The 20,983-nt window shown below is 45.1% G+C and overlaps 1 protein-coding gene across 1 annotated transcript; it reads right to left on the bottom strand.

Annotated features, from left to right (window-relative positions):
* Window positions 1-1,979: 1,979 nt before the first annotated feature.
* LOC116481919 (cytochrome c oxidase subunit 5A, mitochondrial) lies at window positions 1,980-20,389 on the bottom strand. Its single transcript, XM_032174984.2, has 5 exons — window positions 20,183-20,389; window positions 11,285-11,401; window positions 8,886-9,007; window positions 5,812-5,934; window positions 1,980-2,624 (listed from the first exon to the last, which is right to left on the bottom strand). The coding sequence occupies exons 1-4, from the start codon at window positions 20,280-20,282 to the stop codon at window positions 5,821-5,823; spliced, it is 453 nt and encodes a 150-aa protein (XP_032030875.1). The 5' UTR covers window positions 20,283-20,389; the 3' UTR covers window positions 1,980-2,624; window positions 5,812-5,820.
* Between the last annotated feature and the right edge of the window lie 594 nt (window positions 20,390-20,983).

Here is a 20,983-nt window from a genome sequence, read left to right as displayed (position 1 = left end):
AGCACTCTGGGAAGCCAAGGCAGGCAGAGAGCTTGAACTCAGGAATTTGACGCCAGCCTGGGCAACATGAGACCAAAACCACAAAAATTAGCCACGTGTGGTGGTGCACGCCTGTGGTCCCAGCTACTCTGGAGGCTCAGATGGAAGGATTGTTGGAGCCCGGGAAGTCGAGACTACAGTGAGCCATGATCACATCACTGCACTCCAGCCTGTGTCAGAGCAAGACCGTCTCAAAACAAAACAAAAACACGTTTAAAAAAAAAAAAAAAAAAGCAAAGGCAACAAGAATCACTTTCCATCTACTAGTTCTATCCAGCTACAAATAAATCTTCTGCTTGTAAAAGAAAAGCTAATGCCTCAACCCTCACCATCTTTCAAATCACCCTCACTGCCTAAGATCACTCCTTCACCTCCTGCAATTTGGCCTCCACCACCCACAAAAACATGGCCAAGAAATTAAAATTTCTTGAGCATCTGGCCAGGCGCGATGGCTCATGCCTGTAATCCCAACACTTTGGGAGGCCAAGGCAGGCGGATCACCTGAGGTTAGGAGTTCGAGACCAGCCTGGCCAACATGGTGAAACCCCATCTCTACTAAAATTACAAAAATTAGCAGGGCATGGTGGTGCATGCCTGTAATCCCAGCTACTTGGGAGGCTGAGGCACAAGAATCGCTTGAACCCGGGAGGGGGAGGTTGTAGTGAGCTGAAATCGTGCCACTGCACTCCAACCTGGGCAACAGAGTGAGACTTTGTCTTAAAAAAAAAAAAAAAAAAATTTTGCTGAGCATCTGTATATGCTTACTAGCTTCACTTAGTGTCATTTAATCCTGACAAAAATGGCTCTTAAAAGTCCTCCATTCAGCATTTCACAGGTATACACATGTAAAAGCTCAAGCTACATACTTTAAGATTTGCATACTTGGCTGCATGTAAGTTATACCTTACTAAAGTTGCTCTCTTCTTTCCCTCTAAATGTACCTGCTCCCACAATTTCGGCCTTCAACCTAGTTCACATCTGCCTCCAAACAGCCTCCTTGGAAGTCTTACTTTTTGCTGTTTCAAACCTTAAATTCTTTTCTCTAGTCTCAGTCTCTTTTTCAGAGCTCTTGTTGTAACTAGCCCACGGATGCCTGAAATTTAACAGATCCAGAATCAAATGTAGCAATTTCTCCACTCTGCACCAAGGTCCTCCTTTTGCTGACTCCTGTATGAATGGCATCACCACTCAAATCTCAAAAATGGCCTTCCCAGAGTTCTCATTTCCCCTCATCGAATTAGTTATCAACTACACCTCAATAATGTGATTCTCAAAATTTATCCCTTTCCATTCCTATGGCTACTACCCTAATTCAAAATCCCCATTAAGTTATAACCACACTGTGCCTAACTTTTATCCCTATCTCCAGTGTCTCCAGGTTCCAATATTCACTGTCTCTCCTGTTCACTGCTTTACCTTCAGTGCCTGGCATGTTGGTTAAGACAGTAGGTGTTTGACAAATTTTTGTAGCATGAAGACCATCACAGCATTTATCTCACCCTCATAGATAACTGTGACTCTATGTTCCTTCCTCTGCTCCTCCCATGACATGAGGAACAGAGACCATTTTTACGGCAGTGAGGAGGAAAGCGCTGGCCCACAATGGGATCAAACCTAAGAACCATGGCCTACCAACTATACATTAAAAATATGTGCCATTTTAGTTTATTTCACATTTCTACGTCTTAAAAACTGGACAGGGGATTTTCTGGTAGGGGATCAGCCTTTATAAAAGGTTTCACTAGTATTAGAACTTCACCAAAACTGATTTTAGTAACAATCCCTTACATGGCTCTAGGAAAGAAGGCATCTAAATTTCAAGCTAATATTAATCCGATTTCCCTGATACTGCAGTCTGGACTGGCTGTACTAGAAGTCACCCAGATCTAGAACCTCTTTATCCAGCAGCTGGTTCTAGTATTATGGTGCTTCTCACACAAGCAGGATTTGTTTTACTCAGCTGTTTAATCAGAATGCCTCCAAATTTACAAAGCAAATGTTTTAATGTCCAAGGCTAATACGCCACTGCAAGGGAAGAACAGGTAGGGAAGGAAAGGGGCACTAAGAGAGGAACACACCATAAGAGGGCTTGGCTACTGCATAGCACATCCTCAAGACTATCTCAGTGACCACTTTTAAACATCATTAAAACCTGTTTTGGAAGGTACACAATTTGATCTATCCCCACAGTCCCCTAAGCCTAGGGTGTCAACAAGAAAATTCTATATAAATGACTTCTAGCCTTCAGCTAATTTACAAGCTAGGGCACCCAAACATATGAAGCTGCTTTTCATGTCAGATGGTTTCCAGAGAATTAACACAGTTCTCTCAGCATGTAACAGGGCAGCAAAACCATGAAACTAATACAGCACTTAATTTTCTGCTTATTAATGCAAACACATGAAACAAATACCTAATTTCAGTTCAAACTCATTTCCCTTTTATTAAAGTCCAAGTTACCATTACATGGCTTGGTACTCAATAAAGGAAAACTTGTTCAAATAAGGTAATATGTTATCATCAGTATTTCCAGGTAACTGTTCACACTCAAGTAGCAATGTCAATAAATCCTTGGGGAAGCCCATCTGTAAGAGAAAACACAAAGAATTAGCTGGGAAAGAATAAAGAAAAGGTAGAAATCTTTTAAAAAAAACCATTAGTGCTACAACCAGGGAAATCACTGTCTCTCTGTACCCTTTACTGCTCTTACTTAATCCTGCCTACTGTCAACCCACAAGGGACTAGCTTTGTGGCTTTTTTGTTGTTTATACATTGGTACTTCCTTCCCAATCAGAAAAGTGTTCAGTAGTTGCCATTTAACAAAAAAAATTTTTTTGGGGCTGGACACGGTGGCTCATGCCTGTAACGCTAGCACTTTGGGAAGCCGAGGCGAGTGGATTGCCTGAGCATAGAAGTTTGAGACCACTCTGGGCAACACGGTGAAACCCCGTCTCCACTAAAATACAAAAAATTAGCCTGGTGTGGTGGCCCACGCCTGCAGTCCCAGCTACTCAGGAGGCTAAGGCACAAGGATCTCTTCAACCGGGAGGCGGAGGTTGGAGTGGGCCGAGATCACTTCATTACACTCCAACATGGATGACAGAGCAAGACTCTGTCTCAAAAAAAAAAAAAGAAAAAGAAAAAAAGTTAGTATAGCTAGAATACATCCTACATAAAAAAGATCTTCTGGACCCCTTGGAATAATACTTGATAAAATGAAAACTAAAACAATCTTTTAGGAGTCCATTATAGAATATGAACCACAGGGCTGGGCGTGGTGGCTCACGCCTGTAATCCCAGCACTTTGGGAGGCCAAGGCGGGCAGATCACAAAGTCAGGAGATTGAGACCATCTCGGCTAACACGGTGAAACCCCATCTCTACTAAAAATACAAAAAATTAGCCAGGCATGGTGGTGGGTGCCTGTAGTCCCAGCTACTTGGGAGGCTGAGGCAGATGAACAGCGTGAACCAGGAAAGCGGAGCTTGCAGTGAGCCGAGATCGTGGCACTGCACTCCAGCCTGGGCGACAGAGCCAGACTCCGTCTCAAAAAAAAAAAAAAAAAAAAAAAAGAATATGAATCACAGGGCCAGACGCAGTGACTCACACCTGTAATCCCAGCACTTTGGGAGGCTGAGGTCAGGAGTTCAAGACCAGCCTAGCCAACATGGCAAAACCTGGTCTCTACTAAAAATACAAAAATGAACTGGGCATGGTGGTGGACACTTGTAATCCCAGCTACTAGGGAGGCTGAGGCATGAGAATTGTTTGAATCCTAGAGGCAGAGGTTACAGTGAGCAGAGGTGGTGCCATTGCACTCCAGACTGGGCAACAGGGAGACTCCGTCTCAAAACAACAACGAAAAACAAACAAGAGCTTCAAAAGTCTAACTAGGAAAATTTCCATTCTGAACAACTAGTTTTAAGTACTCACAGAAGTTAAAACCATTGCATGTATTATAAAGATGAGCTACTTTAGGGAGGCTGTGCTGGTGAGGGGGTGGACAAAGATAAAATGAAAAGACTATTGCTTTTGGCTCACACCTGAAACCCAAATAATTTGGAAGGCCAAAGTGGAAGGATCACTTGAGCCCAGGAGTTCAAGAACAGCCTGGGCAACATAGTGAGACCCTGTCTCTATAACAAAATTAAAAATAAATAAATTAAACAAAAACAAACAAAAAGACCACTCCTTTAAAGCAAGCTTTAAAACGAGATCCCACCTGGGGGTGGTGGCTCATGCCTGTAATCCCAGCACTTTGGGAGGCTGAGGCGGGTGGGTCACCTGAAGTCAGGAGTTCAAGACCAGCCTGGCCAACATGGTGAAACTCCATCTCTACTAAAAATACAAAAATTAGCCGGGCATGGTGGTGCATGCCTGTAATCTCAGCTACTTAGGAGGCTGAGGTACAAGAATCAGCTTGAACCCGGGAGGTGGAGGTTCAGTGAGCTGAGATCATGCCACTGTACTCCGGCCTGGGTGACACAGTGAGACTCTGTCTCAAAAAAAAAAAAAAAATCTTAAAAGTAGATTACAAAGTTTTCAGCATTTTCTGTTCAGTTTCTCAACAGGAAGACTGAACATAAAAATTCCTTGAATTCTTAATATTTTTGTTTGTATGTATGTATGTATTTAATTAACTAACAGAGACAGGGTCTCACTATGTTGCTCAGGCTGGTCTCAAACTACTGAACTCAAGCAATCCTCCCACCTTAGCCTTCCAAAGTGCTGAGCTTACAGGCATGAGCCATTGTTGCCAGCCAAGTTCTGAGTCTTCTTCTTTTGTGTTGTTTTTTTTTTTTTTTTTGAGACAGAGTCTCACTCTGTCACCCAGGCTGGAGTACAGTGACACAGTCTCGGCTCAATGCAACCGCTGCCTCCCGGGTTGAAGTGATTCTCCCGCCTCAGCCTCCCGAGTAGCTGGGACTACAGGCACATGCCACCACACACAGCTAATTTTTGTATTTTTAGTAGAGACAAGGTTTCACCATGCTGGTCTTGAACTCCTGACCTTGTGATCCACCCGCCTCTGCCTCCCAAAATGCTGGGATTACAGGCGTGAGCCACTGTGCCCAGCCCAAACAGAAATACTTTAAAACACACCAAAGCAAACGTGGCAACAATAAAAGTATCTGAAAATCTGGATATGTGTACACAGACTCACTATATTATCATCTATGCTACTGTTTATGCCTAAAATATTTTATAAAGATTTTTAATTAAGATGGCTTTTATTTGCCTTTATACTAGTAAGAAAATAATGATGCCAGGCGCAGTGGCTCAAGCCTGTAATCCCAGCACTCTGGGAGGCCAAGGCAGGCGGATCATGAGGTCAGGGGTTTGAGACCAGCCTGGCCGACATGATGAAACCCCGTCTCTACTAAAAATACACAAATTAGCCAGTTGTGGTGGCATGTGGCCTGTAGTCCCAGCTACTTGGGAGGCTGAGGCTTGAATCCGGGAGGCGGAGGCTGCAGTGAGCCTAGATTGCACCACTGCACTCCAGCCTGGGCAACAGAGTAAGACCCTGTCTCAAAAAAAAAAAAAAAAGAAAAAAAAAGACAAAAAGAAAAGAGAAGAAAATAATGATAACAACTAGAAATCATTTCAGTTCTTTAAATTTACCATTACTGGTATTCTCAAAATCTCTTCATGCTCACGGCCATTACCTCTAACAAGAACATTGAAAGGTCTTACTACAGCACACTGAAATGTCATCCACCCACACCTCTCTGGATTGTTTTCCTGCCTTCTTCAGTGGTTTGTCACTTACCCATGGGGTTTACACTTTGTCAAGGCCCAGTTCCTCCGGAGTGGAGATTCCCAGTTCATTTAAAGTTGGTCTAAGTTCCTGGATGACATAGGGGTAGATTTCCTTATGAGGTCCTGCTTTGTCCTGATGGCAAAGAGAATATTCACATTTAACTCTGTCAAAAGCCATGTCTACTAATTCATGAAATGAACTTAAAAATGTCTTTAATTACTTATGCAGAGGCAAGTAGGACAGAATAATACAGGTGATCAGCTGGGCGGGGTGGCTCACACCTGTAATCCCAGCACTTTGGGAGGCCGAGGCGGGCTGATTACTTGAGGTCAGGAGTTTGAGACCAGCCTGGCCAACATGGTGAAACCCCGTCTCTACTAAAAATACAAAAATCAGCCAGGTGTAGTGGCACATGCCTGTAAGCTCAGCTACTCGGGAGGCTGAGGCAGGAGAAATCGGCTTGAACCCGGGAGGCGGAGGTTGCAGTGAGCCAAAATCATGCCACTGCACTCCAGCCTGGCCGCCTGGGTGACAGAACAAGATTCTATCTCAAAAAAACAAAAACAAAAACAAAAACAAAAAAACAGGTCATCTACTTTTAAGTTAACACATTTGTTCAGTAAATAGGGCAATTTGCTGGGTGCTGTGGCTCATGCCTGTAATTCCAGCACTTTGGGAGGCCAAGGCGGGCGGATCACAAGGTCAGGAGTTTGAGATCATCCTGACCAACATGGTGAAACCCTGTGCCAGTTGTGGTGGCATGCCCCTGTAATCCCAGCTACTCGGGAATGCTTGAACCAGGGAGTCGGAGGTTGCAGTGAGCTGAGATCATGACACTACACTCTAGCTTAGGCGACAGAGCGAGACTCCGTCTCAAAAAAATAAATAAATAATTAAATAAAAATAAAGAGGGCAATTTATGTATGTACTGTTCAAGGTAGGCTTTTGAAATACCTTGAGAATAACTGCAATTGGACTAAATCCAGAAAAAACATCTTAAAGTGTAGAATTACTGGAAAAGAAGGCAGTGATGACAGAATTTTGTGAAGGCAATTAGACATGCCCAGCAGGCAACACGAATAATTAAGTTAACACAGGAAAAGTTTTTTCATTTGCCTCCAATTTGAGACCCTAACTGAATTAACTACCAGTGCTGAATGGATTGATAGCCTACAGAACCCTTTATTATCTTACCCATTATAGATAAAGTAATGTCACACTTTTGCTGTTAACGGACCTCAAGCTTCTTTCTTACAGACCACAGTATCTTTTCATGGAGAGCTGTACTTTGAGAATACATGTCCAGGGCTGGAGACTTTTCACTGTAATATATAGTTACACCTATGCTGTCACAAGGTTCCTTAGGAACGAATAAGAGTCAAAAGAACTAAGAAAGTGACGGCTGGGCGTGGTGGCTCACACCTGTAATCCCAGCACTTTGAGAGGCTGAGGCAGGCGGATCAACTGAGGTCAGGAGTTTGAGATCAGCCTGACCAACATGGAGAAACCCCGTCTCTTAAAAACACAAAATTAGCCTGTAATCCCAGCTACTTGGGAGGCTGAGGCAGAAGAATCACTTGAACCCAGGAGACCTTGGAGGTTGCAGTGAGCTGAGATCACGCCATTGCACTCCAGCCTGGGTGACAGAGTGAGACTCCATCTCAAAAAAATAAACTCAGAAATTATAACCAAATAAGAGGGAGGAAAATTAGTATATATCCTCCTATGTTTTCATATAATGTATATATATTTTTTTGAGATGGAGTTTCTCTCTTGTTGCCCAGGCTGGAGTGCAATGGTGCCATCTCGGCTCACTGTAACCTCTGCCTCCCGGGTTCAAGCAATTCTCCTGCCTCAGCCTCCCGAGTAGCTGGGATTACAGGCACGCAGCCCCACGCCCGGCTAATTTTTTATTTTCAGTAGAGATGGGGTTTCTCCATGTTGGTCAGGCTGGTCTCAAACTCTTGACCTCAGGTGATCCACCCGCCTCCGACTCCCAAAGTGCTGGGATTATAGGCGTGAGCCACCACAACCAGCCAATGCAAATACGTTTAAAGTCAAACACATTTCTATGGTATCAATAGTTGTGTAGTATAACCAGTTTTGGGAAGTTCCCTCTTAAGAATTCCTAACATTGGCCGGGCGCGCTGGCTCACGCTTGTAATCCCAGCACTTTGGGAGGCCGAGGCGGGCGGATCACGAGGTCAGGAGATCGAGACCACGGTGAAACCCCATCTCTACTAAAAATACAAAAAATTACCCAGGCGTGGTGGCGGGCGCCTGTAGTCCCAGCTACTCGGAGGCTGAGGCAGGAGAATGGCGTGAACCCGGGAGGCGGAGCTTGCAGTGAGCCGAGATTGCGCCACTGCACTCCAGCCTGGTAGACAGAGCGAGACTCCGTCTCAAAAAAAAAAAAAAAGAATTCCTAACATTTTGTATGATAAATAGCAAGAAGATCAATACACTTTGTATTACATCTTTATATATCCTTAATTGTTTCCTTGATAAATTCCTTTCTTTCTTTTTTTTTTTTTTTTAAGAGATGGAGTTTCTCTCTTGTTGCCCAGGCTGGAGTGCAATGGTGCGATCTCAGCTTACCGCTACCTCCACCTCCCGGGTTCAAGCAATTCTCCTGCCTCGGCCTCCCGAGTAGCTGGGATTACAGGCATGTGCCACCACGCCCAGCTAATTTTTATATTTTTAGTAGAGACAGCGTTTCACCATGTTGGCCAGGCTGGTCTCAAACTCCTGACATCGGGTGATCCACCTGCCTTGGCCTCCCAAAGTGCTGGGATTACAGGTGTGAGCCACCACGCACGGCCAAGATAAATTCTTAAAAAAAAAAAAAAAGAAAGAAAAAATGGAATTGCTGAACAAAATTGTATCATGTACAATTTGTAACGCGTTGAATAAATGCTGCCAAAGTAGCCTCTAGAAAGATTTTAACTGCAATGTACATTCCTTCTAGTTATATAAGGACTCATTTTAGGCATTTTAACAAATTCAAAAATACAGAATATGCCGATACCTCAGCAATAGCCCACTCATTTACAGAACAATTTTAGCATTATTATTTCACTGACCTTAACAGCCTCTAGGATACGAACTGTACTAGCAAAATCATTTAACCGTCTGCATGCCCGCAAAGCAGCATCAATGATTTTGGGCTCTGGAACCATATCATAGGTAACAAGTGTGTTTATCCCTGCAAAATTAAAAAGAAGGGCCATGTCAACCTAGAAGAGCCTCACTTAAATATGAGTTATTTACATTTTTACTGAATCACTGATGTATGATCTTATCTGTCTGGGTCTCCATTCTCTTATCTATAAAATGAGAGAAATCTACCTTTAACAAATTCTAGATAATAAGATTACAGTGGATCTCCCTTAGTGAATCAGTGGAAAGAAAGAACTATGCAACAGCATGCAGATTGAAGGAAAAAATCCTGAGTTTTTTTTCCTTCTTTGAGAACAAGAGGTCATTTTTCAACTCCTAACTTTTTTTTTTGGAGATGGAGTCTTGCTCTGTCACCCAGGCTGGAGTACAGTGGTACCGCCTCAGCTTACTGCAACCTCTGCCACCCAGGTTCAAGTGATTCTCCTGCCTCAGCCTACCAAGTAGCTGGGATTACAGGCGGGTGCCACCAAGCCCGGCTAATTTTCGTATTTTTAGTAGAGACGGGGTTTCAGCATCTTGGCCTGGCTGGTCTTGAACTCCTGACCTCGTGGATCCACCAGCCTCGGCCTCCCAAAGTGCTGGGATTACAGGCATGAGCCACCACATCCGCCCCTCCTATCTTTAACTCTTAGTACACTGAACACATTTTGGATGCTTTAAAAGAGATTCAAGGCTGGGCCCAGTGGCTCATGCCTGTAATCCCAGCACTTTGGGAGGCTAAGGTGGGTGGATCACCTGAGGTCAGGAGTTCAAGACCAGCCTGGCCAATATGGAGAAACCCCGTCTCTATTAAAGATACAAAATTAGCCGGGCGTGGTGGCACATGCCTGTAATCCCAGCTACTCGCAAGGCTGAGGCAAGAGAATCACTTGAACCCGGGAGGTAGAGGTTGCAGTGAGCTGAGATCGCGCCACTGCACTCCAGCCTGGGCGATAAGAGAGAAACTCCATCTCAAACAAAACAAAACAAACAAATAAAAAAAAAAACAAAATAAAAGAGATTTAACTGGAAAATAACCTAAAAACAGCCAGAGAAATGTGTAAAGAGAGTTAATGAAGCCTAAATGAGGACATTAAGGAGATATTATAGAGAAACATTAGTACACAAACATTCAACCAGAAAATGATTGGGCATGATTACTTTCAGATCTGCACAAAATGACACATCATAAAATTTAAGATTCTCTTAATGGGAACACATAATTGTTCTTTTTATTACTTCTACTCCAGATTGTTCAGTAAGAATTCCACTGGTTGTAGCAAAAGGGAATCATTACATTTCTGCAGAGAAGTTTAAAGCACTTCGGTTTCTTGCTTTTATTACTTTAAAATATTTAAACAAAGGATACCAGTGAATACGATGCAGTCATTGAGATTGAATTTTTGGTCTGAGATAAATTACCCTACACCTAATTCTACTTATTCATGTTAAGTGTGCATCTGCAAATTTAGGAAAGACAAGTTCTAACTTACTTAGATACTTATTCAGGGCAAAACAATGCAAAAATAACAAAAAACCCAAACCATCACCCAAAGGGGAAGGCAACCAAATGACTGCTTTGTGTAAATTCTTTTTTTTTTTTTTTTTTTGAGACATAGTCTCGCTCTGTCGCCCAGGCTGGAGTGCAGTGGCACTATCTCGGCTCACTGCAAGCCCTGCCTCCCGGGTTCACGCCATTCTCCTGCCTCAGCCTCTCGAGTAGCTGGGGCTACAGGCGCCCGCCACCACGCCCGGCTAATTTTTTTGTATTTTTAGTAGAGACGGGGTTTCACCATGTTAGCCAGGATGGTCTCGATCTGCTGACCTCGTGACCTGCCCGCCTTGGCCTCCCAAAGTGCTGGGATTACAGGCGTGAGCCACCGCGCCCAGCCTGTGTAAATTGTTTGAAATGTACAAAACCGTTACCTTTTGCTCATCTAGCCTTATTGCTATAGCAGTGGTTTTCGATTAAGGGTGACTTCATCCCTCAGGAGACACTGGGCAATGTCTAGAGACATTTTTGGTTGTCACATGTATGAATGTGTGCGTACTGGCTCCTAGCACGTAGAGGCCAAAGGTGATGCTAAACACCCTACAGTGTAAAGGACAGTCCCCTACAACAAAGAATTATCTGGCCCAAAATGTCAATAGTGCCTGCCTTAAAATCCTGCTTTATAGGTAGCCATAAACTTTCCTAACTGCAAGTTGCATGGAGTAACCAGTTTAAACAACGCATTTTTCGAAACAGTTGCTCTCAATAAAGGAGCAGAAGCAGTTCATATTTACACACCAAAATAGACAAATATGTCTATGTTCCAATTACCTTTACGCAATTCCCAGGCATCTATATCTGGCTTGTTGAAGTATGTTACCCAGCGAGCATCAAACTCCTCATCTGTCTCCTGTGTCCCATGGGAATAGCAGCGAACTGACTGGATAGCTACAATGTGAAAGAACCATAACTTCAATGTACACAAATAGTACTTGATATATCTTGTTTAATGCATTAAATTTTGAGTTGACTATGTATGTTGTGGCAGAAAAAATATTCAACAGGTCAAATGAAATACATCTTATACATTGATACAGGAAGATATATTTAAAATTAAGCAAATAAAATCAAGTAGAACAAAAAGTATTACACAGGCATGTTTATACTTTTCTCCCTAATGTATAATACTAGCTTGTAATTATTAACAGTGGTTCCCTCTGATTTTAAATTAACAGTGATTATCTGTGGGAGGTAAAAACTACTTTATATACTTCCATATTGTTTGAATTTTTACACATAATCAGAGTATTAATTCCTAAGTAAAAATGTCTGAGATGGGCATAGTGGGGCACACACTTGTAGTGCCAGCTACTCAGAGGATGAGGCAGGAAGACTGCCCAAGCCCAGGAGCTCAAGGTTGTAGGGTGCTAACAATATGACAGAACCTGAGAAAATAGCCATTGCATTCCAGCCTGGGCAACACAGTGACACCCCACCTCTAAAAACTAAGAATAGGCCGGGCGCAGTGACTCACGCCTGTAATCCCAGCACTTTGGGAGGCTGAGGTGGGCGGATCACAAGGTCAGGAGATCGAGACCATCCTGGCTAACACGGTGAAACCCCGTCTCTACTAAAAATACAAAAAATTAGCCAGGAGTGGTGGCAGGTGGCTGTAGTCAGCTACTCGGGAGGCTGAGGCAGGAGAATGGCGTGAACCTGGGAGGTGGAGGTTGCAGTGAGCCAAGATCACACCACTGCACTCTAGCCTGGGCAACAGAGCGAGACTCCAACTCAAACAAAAACAAAAACAAAAACTAAAAAACTAAGACTAGGCCGGGCGCAGTGGCTCACACCTGTAATCCCAGCACTTTGGGAGGCCGAGGTGGGCGGATCACAAGGTCAAGAGATCAAGACCATCCTGGCCAACATGGTGAAACCCCATCTCTACAAAAATTAGCTGGGCATGGTGGCACGTGCCTGTAGTCCCAGCAACTCGGGAGGATGAAGCAGGAGAATTACCTGAACCCAGGAGGGGGAGGATGCAGTGAGCTGAGATTGCGCCACTGCACTCCAGCCTGGCGACAGAGCAAGACTTCGCCTCAAAAAAAAAAAAAAAAAAAGACAATAAACAACAACAACAAAAAACAAAAAAGCAACAAAAAAAAAACCTAAATATTCTGATAAATCCCCTAAGGGAACGTACACTCTAATCTACACCTAATGCAAAATAATACTGTTTTACAAGGAATATTTTGGGCTGGGCGCAGTGGCTCACACCTGTAATTCCAGCACTTTGGGAGGCTGAGACGGGTGGATCACCTGAGGTCAGGAGTTTGTGACCAGCCTGATCAACATGGTGAAACCCCGTCTCTACTAAAAATACAAAAATTAGCTGGGCGTGATGACGGGTGACTGTAATCTCAGCTACGCGGGAGACTGAGGCAGGAGAATCACTCGAACCCAGGAGGCGGAGGTTGAGGTGAGCTGAGATCACGCCATTGTACTCCAGCCTGGGCGACACAGCAAGAGTCTGTCTCAAAGAAAAAAAGAAATGATATTTTAAAGGTAACATTGTCAAGAAAACAGGATACACAACTATTTTCACGTGTTTTTTTGCCTTCAGCATTCTGAAGGCTAGTAGAGCCTCCCAATCAATACATACTTTAGAGTACTGTATGAAAAGCATTTCCATTTTTTTTTTTTTTTGAGATCGAGTCTCTGTCACCCAGGCTGAAATGCAGTGGAACAATCTCAGCTCACTGCAACCTCTGCCTCCTGGATTCAAGCGATTCTCCTGCCTCAGCCTTCTGAGTAGCTGAATCTACAGGCGAGTGCCACCAAGCCTGGCTAATTTTTGTATTTTGAGTAGAGACGGGATTTCACCATGTTGCCCACGCTAGTCTCGAACTCCTGACCTCCAGTGATCTGCCCACCTCAGCTTCCCAAAGTGCTGGGATTACAGACGCGAGCCACTGCACCCAGCCCCATTTTTTCTTTCTTCTTGTCAAATGGACACTGAATTGAGTTTGGAAATCTGAATTCCTTCTGAACAGCCTCTGGAACAGGTAGGGGGACAGGAGGAGGCAGAAAATTTTATCTTTGGGTATTGGATGCAGCACAGCCTAGCACTCAGATACCTCTAGGCTCTTTGCTCTCTCTGTTTGACCCTGGAAAATTAACTTGTTTTTTTCCTTATCTGTAAAATGGGGATGCTACCCCCCTTAGCAGATTATGAAGATTAAATGTGAAAACAGGTAGGTTAATACTATGCACTGGTAAGTATTAAACAAATGGTAGCTATAAACTAACCCTTATCTAAAAATGTCTTAGTTGATTGTCTATTTATAGAAATTGTAACTTAAAGAAACGAAACCTATCTCAAATCACATTTCCTACTACCCGTATTAGATAAGTGTGGTGTAACTTCTAGTTGTTTAAGGCTTAACATATTTTTATTTATTTACTTTTAGAGATGGGGGTCTTATATGTTGCCCAGGCTGGTCTTGAACTCCTAGCCTCAAGCAATCCTACCACTTCGGCCTCACAAAATACTAGAATTACAGGTGTGAGCCACCATGCTCAGCCTTAACATATGTATATATATATATATATTTTAAAAACTTCACCCAGAAACCTCTCAACATTGTTGTTCTAAGAACACTCTGAAATTTAAACATTAGTAATATCCTATATATCTTTAATGCAGTAACTGGCAGGAGGAAGAGTAGGAAAAAAAACAAAGCAGAAAAGATCTTCCCAGAGACCTAAATTACCTACATAATCCAAGCCCAGAATGAAGTGGAACATGTACATAAATGGACTAGAAGTGAACACGTTTTAATTTCTTTTTTTTTTTTTTTTTTTTGAGACAGAGTCTCACCCTGTCGCCCAGGCCGGAGTGCAATGGCACGATTTCGGCTCACTGCAACCTCCACCTCCCGGGTTCAAGTGATTCTCCTGCGTTAGCCTCCCGAGTAGCTGGGATTACAGGCATGCGCCACCATGTCAGGCTAATTTTTTGTATCTTTAGTAGACACGAGGTTTCACCATGTTGGTTAGGCTGGTCTCGAACTCTTGACATCATGATCTGCCTGCCTCGGCCTCCCAAAGTGCTGGGATGGCTGGGCGCGGTGGCTCACGCTTGTAATCCCAGCACTTTGGGAGGTCAAGGCAAGCGGATCACGAGGTCAGGAGATCGAAACCATGGTGAAACCCCATCTCTACTAAAAATATAAAAAATTAGCCGGGCGTGGTGGTGGGTACCTGTAATCCCAGCTACTCGGAGAGGCTGAGGCAGGAGAATGGCGTGAACCTGGGAGGCGGAGCTTGCAGTGAGCTGAGATCGCGCCACTGCACTCCAGCCTGGGTGACAGAGCGAGACCCCGTCTCAAAAAAAACAAAAAACAAAAAACAAAAAACAAAAAAAAAAACAAAGTGCTGGGATAACAGGCATGAGCCACAGTGCCCAGCCTTAATTTCTACTACAAGAAAAAAATGGATCTCTACACCTAAATATATCTGGTAAGTACGAACATTTAATCAAAACTACATGGATATTTAATAAGTCTTACAAGACTAATATTCAAATTTAATATATCAGAAAACAAGGCCAGGTGCAGTGGCTCACACCTGTAATCCCAGCACTTTGGGAGGCTGAGGAAGACAGATCACTTGAGGCCAGGAGTTCAAGACCAGCCTGGCCAACATGGTGAAAATGTCTCTACTAAAACACAAAAAATTAGCCAGGCGTGGTGGCACACCCCTGTAGTCCCAGCTACTTGGGATGCTGAAGGAAGAGAATAGCTTGAACCCAGGGAGGTTGTAGTGAGCCAAGATCATGCCACTGCACTCCAGCCTGGGCAACAGAGCAAGACTCCGTCTAAAAAAAAAAATAGATATATCTATATCCATATATACATACATATATACATATAAAAACATAGATTAGAACAACCGTCTAACACACTATTATCAAGAACTTAGGGCCAGATGCAGTGGCACTAGCCTGGGCAACAGAGTGAGACCCTGTCTCAAAAAAAAAAAAAAAAAAAATTATAAGCTACCTCTTCAAAAACTAAAGCTAGCCTTAACTGAATACTGAAAGTGCAAGTATAAAATGATACAATTACTTTGGAAGACTGTTTAAGCAGTTTCTTATCAAGTTAAACACAAACCTACCATATAACACAGTAATTCCACTCCTAAGTATTTACCCAATAAAAAGTCTATGTACTCCTTCCCCAAAGGTAATTACCTGTCCTATCCCCAACAGTGCTTCATGATAAGCAATTCCTTTTGTTCACTGCTGGGCATGGATTTGACTACATGAGTGCTAGGCTTTGTTTCCTAACTGTGAATAAGATGACCAGTAACAGCAAATCCAAGTCAAGGAGATTACCACCTTCAAGGATTTGATGTCTTCTGGAAACCAAATTACAAACTGGTTGTATTCCAAAAAGTCTTTTATAAAACAGAACTAGAACTTTGAGAGGCCAAGGCAGGATCGCTTGATGCCAGGACTGAGAGACCAGGTTGGGCAACAAAGACAGACCCCCATTCTCTACAAAAATCTTAAAAAATTAGCGGGGTTTGGTGGTCCCAGCTACTCAGGAGGATCCCTTGAGCCCAGGGCAACAAGGCTGCAGTGAGCTATGACTGCACCACTGCACTCTAGCCTAGGTGATAGAGCAATACTCTATCAAACAAATTAAAATAAATAAAAATTTAAAAACCCATACATCCCTTTCTGAAGGGCTAAAACAGACTTTCCCCACGATTTAATTTTTTTTTTGTTTTTGAGACGGAGTCTCACTCTGTCGCCCAGGCGGGAGTGCAGTGGTATAATCTCAGCTCACTGCAAGCTCCGCCTCCCGGGTTCACACCATTCTCCTGCCTCAGCCTCCCCAGCAGCTGGCACTCGCCACCACGCCCGGCTAATTTTTTTGTATTTTTAGTAGAGACAGCGTTTCATCGTGTTAGCCAGGATGGTCTCGATTTCCTGATCTTGTGATCCGCCCGACTCAGCCTCCCAAAGTGCTGGGATTACAGGCGTGAGCCACCACGCCTGGCCATGATTTAAATTATATTGTTAAATCCAGTAATGGGTAGAGCAGGATCTATTCCATTAGCTATGGACACATCCCCCACATGCTTAACTTTTTTTAGGTAAACTATACTAGCATTCTCTGCCCCACACACCCCACCCCACTTAAGAACAGGATCTCCACCTAGTATTGAAGCTTGAAAGGCAAATTATTTTGGAAAACAATTAGAGCTTTTACGTAACCTAAAAGTCCCAAAGTAAGAAAAAAGCAGCAGCTGTGAAAAATGAGGACATTTTTAGGGCTTCATCCTAAAAAGCTATTTCTAACACTGCTTTTGGCATTCAGTTAAGCACTCCATTTAAAAACAAAAAAGGCTAACACATATAGAAAAATAACAGGGCTCATTAATCCTTTGGGTTTAAATTTAGTTAAATAGGATAGTTTTCCATCTAATAAATAATCAACCCTGACAGGCCCAAAGAATGAACACTTTCGTGGTGGTAACTCTAGGAATGAGGGCACATTAACGAGTTATTGAGGCCGGGCGCAGTGGCTCTCGCTTGTAATCCCAGCACTTTGGGAGGCTGAGGTGGAAGGATGGCTTGAGCCCAGCAGGTTAAGGCTGCAGTGAGCTGTGCCAACTGCACGGCAGCCTGCATGACAGAGCAAGACCCTGTCTCAAAAACAAAAACAAAACCAAACCAAAACAACAACAGAAGAAGAAAAAGAAAATTTGGCTGGGCATGGTGGCTCACACCTGTAATCCCAGCACTTCGGAAGGTCGGAGGAGGGAGGCACTCCTGAGCCCAGGAGTCCCCAGACCAGCCTGGGCAACATAGGGAGATATTGTTTCTGCGGAAAATAAAATTGGTGGCGCACCCTTGTGGTCCCAGCTACTTGGGAGGCGGAGGCAGGAGGATCAGTTGAGTCCCAGGAGGTCAAGGCTGCAGTGAGCTGTGATGGTGCCACTGCGCTCCAGCCTAGGCAACCCAGTGAGAGTATCTCTAAAAAAAAATTTTTTTTTGGAGATGGAGTCTCACTCTGTCACCCATACTGGAGTGCAGTGGCGCCATCTCGGCTCACTGCAACCTCTGCCTCCCGGGTTCAAGCGATTCTAATGCCTCAGCCTTCCAAGTAGCTGGGACCACATGTGTGCGCCACCACACCCGGCTAATTTTTTTTTTTTTTGAGACAGTCTCGCTGTTGCCCAGGCTGGAGTGCAATGGCGCGATCTTGGCTCACTGCAGGCTCTGCCCCCCGGGGTTCACGCCATTCTCCTGCCTCAGCCTCCCGAGTAGCTGGGACTACAGGCGCCCGCCACCTCGCCCGGCTAATTTTTTGTATTTTTAGTAGAGACGGGCTTTCACTGTGTTAGCTAGGATGGTCTCGATCTCCTGACCTCGTGATCTGCCCGCCTTGGCCTCCCAAAGTGCTGGGATTACAGGCGTGGGCCACCACGCCCGGCCCACACCCGGCTAATTTTGTATTTTTAGTAGATACTGGGTTTTGCCATGTTCAGGCTGGTCTCGAAATCCTGACCTCAGGTGATCCACCTGCCACAACCTCCCAAAGTGCTGGGATTATAGGTGTGAGCCACCGTGCCTGGCTGAAAAATGTAAATTGTACTGTTACTTTAGAAAAACACAAAATCTGAACAAACATCAGGATGGCCCAAACATAACTATAAGAAACAAAAATGGCTGCATCATTAAAGAGGAGTCAGTTTCGGCCAGGTATGGTGTCTCACGTCTGTAATCCCAGCACTTTGGGAGGCTGAAGCAGGCGGATCACCTGACGTCATGAGCTAGAGACCAGCATGGCCAACATGGTGAAACCCCGTCTCTACTGAAAATACAAAAAGTAGCCGGGCGTGGTGGCAGGAGAATCGCTGAGCCAAGACCGCGCTATTGCACTCCAGCCTGGGCAACAAGAACGAAACTCTGTCTCAAAAAAAACAAACAAACAAAAAAAAAACAAACGAAAACAAAACAAAACAAAACAAAACAAAAACAAGGAGTCAGTTTCCCAAGATGGACTTTGGTTTCCTTTTCTATAAAATAAAATGGCCTCCACGATCTCTAAAGTACACTCTAGGTTGGCTGCAGTGGCTCATGCCTATAATCCCAAACTTTGGGAGGCTGAGGTGGGAGGATCACCTGAGCCCAGGAGTTCAAGCCCAGCCTGGGCAACATAACGACACTCCGTCTCTAATTTAAAAACAAATAAATAAACAAAAATAAAGTGCCCTCCAGCCTTATGGTTCTATGACAAATGATAAAAGATAAACTCTAAAATGAATGAAGCAAAACATATTCTTTAGGTTCTGAAGTGTTAAAACACTTAGTAAAGGCAACAACCTTATTAGTTTTGAGTTTCTGAGTTCTTTTTTTTTTTTTTTTTTGAGACAGAGTCTCGCTCTGTCACCCACGCTAGAGTGCAGTGGCACAATCTCGGCTCACTGCAACCTCCGCCTCTCAGGTTCAAGCGATTCTTGTGCTTCAGCCTCCCGAGTAGCTGGGATTACAGGCGCCCACCACCACACCCAGCTAAATTTTTTGTATTTTTAGTACAGACAGGGTTTCACCATGTTGGCCAGGCTGGTCTTGAACTCCTGACCTCAGGTGATCCGCCCGCCTCGGCCTCCCAAAGTGCTGGGATTACAGGCATGAGCCACCGCGCCCGGCTGAGTTCTTAATTTTTAACTTCAGCATATCCTGAAATGCGTTTCTGAGTTCTTATGTTTAAATACGCATGCATAGTTGCCAGTGATGCAGGTTCAAAAATAAAATATAATATGCATGCATGGGAGCTAAATTTCAAAATGTAGCTTATATAATCATCACGGCCCAAGCTCGAAGTGCAATTACTGTAATTATTCTACGGTAGTGGACTCAGAATCTCCCAGCACGCATATAAAGGGAAGGAAAACAGACAAAAATCAGCAGCACGTCTCATATTCCAGCAATCAGGCTTCTATTCCAAAGGGAAAAAACACGAAGCGTTCCTATGCTTGCAAAACCCAGTATTCCTGAGTCTGTGGCATTCAATTTTCAAAAGAGTGATATTTTCATCATAAGCCCTATCAAAACTCAGGCTATCTTCCGGAGATCAGGAAACAACCACACACGTCGATCTATTTTAAACGTGGAAGAATTAGAACGTGGCACAGCAGACCCTAAAAATGACAGAAAAGGCTGTGAAGGTGACACACTAATCGCTAACCGAGAAATGCCTGATTAAAAAGTATAATCGTGTCCCATACGGAAGCACACTGTGTCTTCGGACCCCGAGCGGCGTGCCCGGAGGCTCAATGTCACCTTCGCCGAGGCGCTGCAGGCCGGCGGCGGCCACTCTGGGTCAGGTGGCCGCAGGGTCGGCGCCGGGGCAGGGTCATGGCCCGGGAACCGAAGGGGAGCGCTGCGTCCCCTCCTCGGCGCCCACAGCAGGTCCACATCTGACCTGCCCGCAGTGGCAAAGCCAGGAAGTCGCGCTGGGGGAGGCCCCGGGGGCGCGCTCTCAGGTCCCCCACTACTCGAGGCGGCGGCCAGGGCGGCCCGCGGTCACAGGGTTCAGTAACCAGGGTAGGGCAAGGGCTAGGCCGGGGAGAGCCCGCCCCGGAGTGGCGGCGGGACCCAGGTCACTGCAAGGACACGAGGGCGCGGGCAGCGGCAAGCAGGGGCCTTACCCGCGGCAGGGCCGGGGGTCCGGGCGGAGTGCAGGAGGCCTCGAGGGCCGGCCCAAGTGGTTGCGGCCACAGCGCAGCGGCGGAGAGCGGCGCCCAGCATGACGGCGATGGCGGCGCGCAGACTGAGGACAGAGAGAAGCCGGTGTAAGCTCTCGGGTTGCTCCGGAGCGGGCGGGGGCCGGACAGGCGCACGGCGGGCGGAGCACGTAGGCCCGCCCACTGAGACTCTGGCGCGCGGGCGGGAGGGGCCACCGCGCGGCCGGCGGTGGGCGGGCTACGGCAATGCGCTGAGGACAAACTGTTAGCCTCACGTCCCGCCTTGTCTCCGGTCAGGTGACCTGCAGCCGCCATCCTGGAAGTAGGAATGGAGGCGAGGGAGGAGCAACCGACCCTGATCTTGTCCGAGTCAGGCCCAGGAGGGCACTTAATCACCTCAAAATAGGAATGACAGCAATAACAACAAACTATAATAAAAATACCTACTTTGCACCCGGCTGTGGCTCACGTCTGTAATCCCAGCACTTTTGGGAGGCCGAGGCGGGCGGATCACCTGCGGTCGGGAGTTCAAGACCAGCCTGGGCAACATGGAGGAACCCCCGTCTCTACTAAAAATACAAACTTAGCCAGGCGTGGTGGCGCAAGGCATGCCTGCAATCCCAGCTACTTGGGAGGCTGAGGCAGGAGAATCGCTTGAACCCAGGAGGCGGAGGTGGCGGTGAGCCAAGATGGTGCCATTGCACTCCAGCCTGGGCAACAAGAGTGAAACTCCATCTCAAAAAACCAAACAAAACAAAAACCTAC

The sequence above is a fragment of the Hylobates moloch genome, unplaced genomic scaffold (assembly GCF_009828535.3).
Source record: "Hylobates moloch isolate HMO894 unplaced genomic scaffold, HMol_V3 SCAFFOLD_14, whole genome shotgun sequence".
Classification (NCBI taxonomy): domain Eukaryota; kingdom Metazoa; phylum Chordata; class Mammalia; order Primates; family Hylobatidae; genus Hylobates; species Hylobates moloch.
Note: the sequence above shows the minus strand (reverse complement) of the source record. Positions and strands in the feature narration are given on the sequence as shown.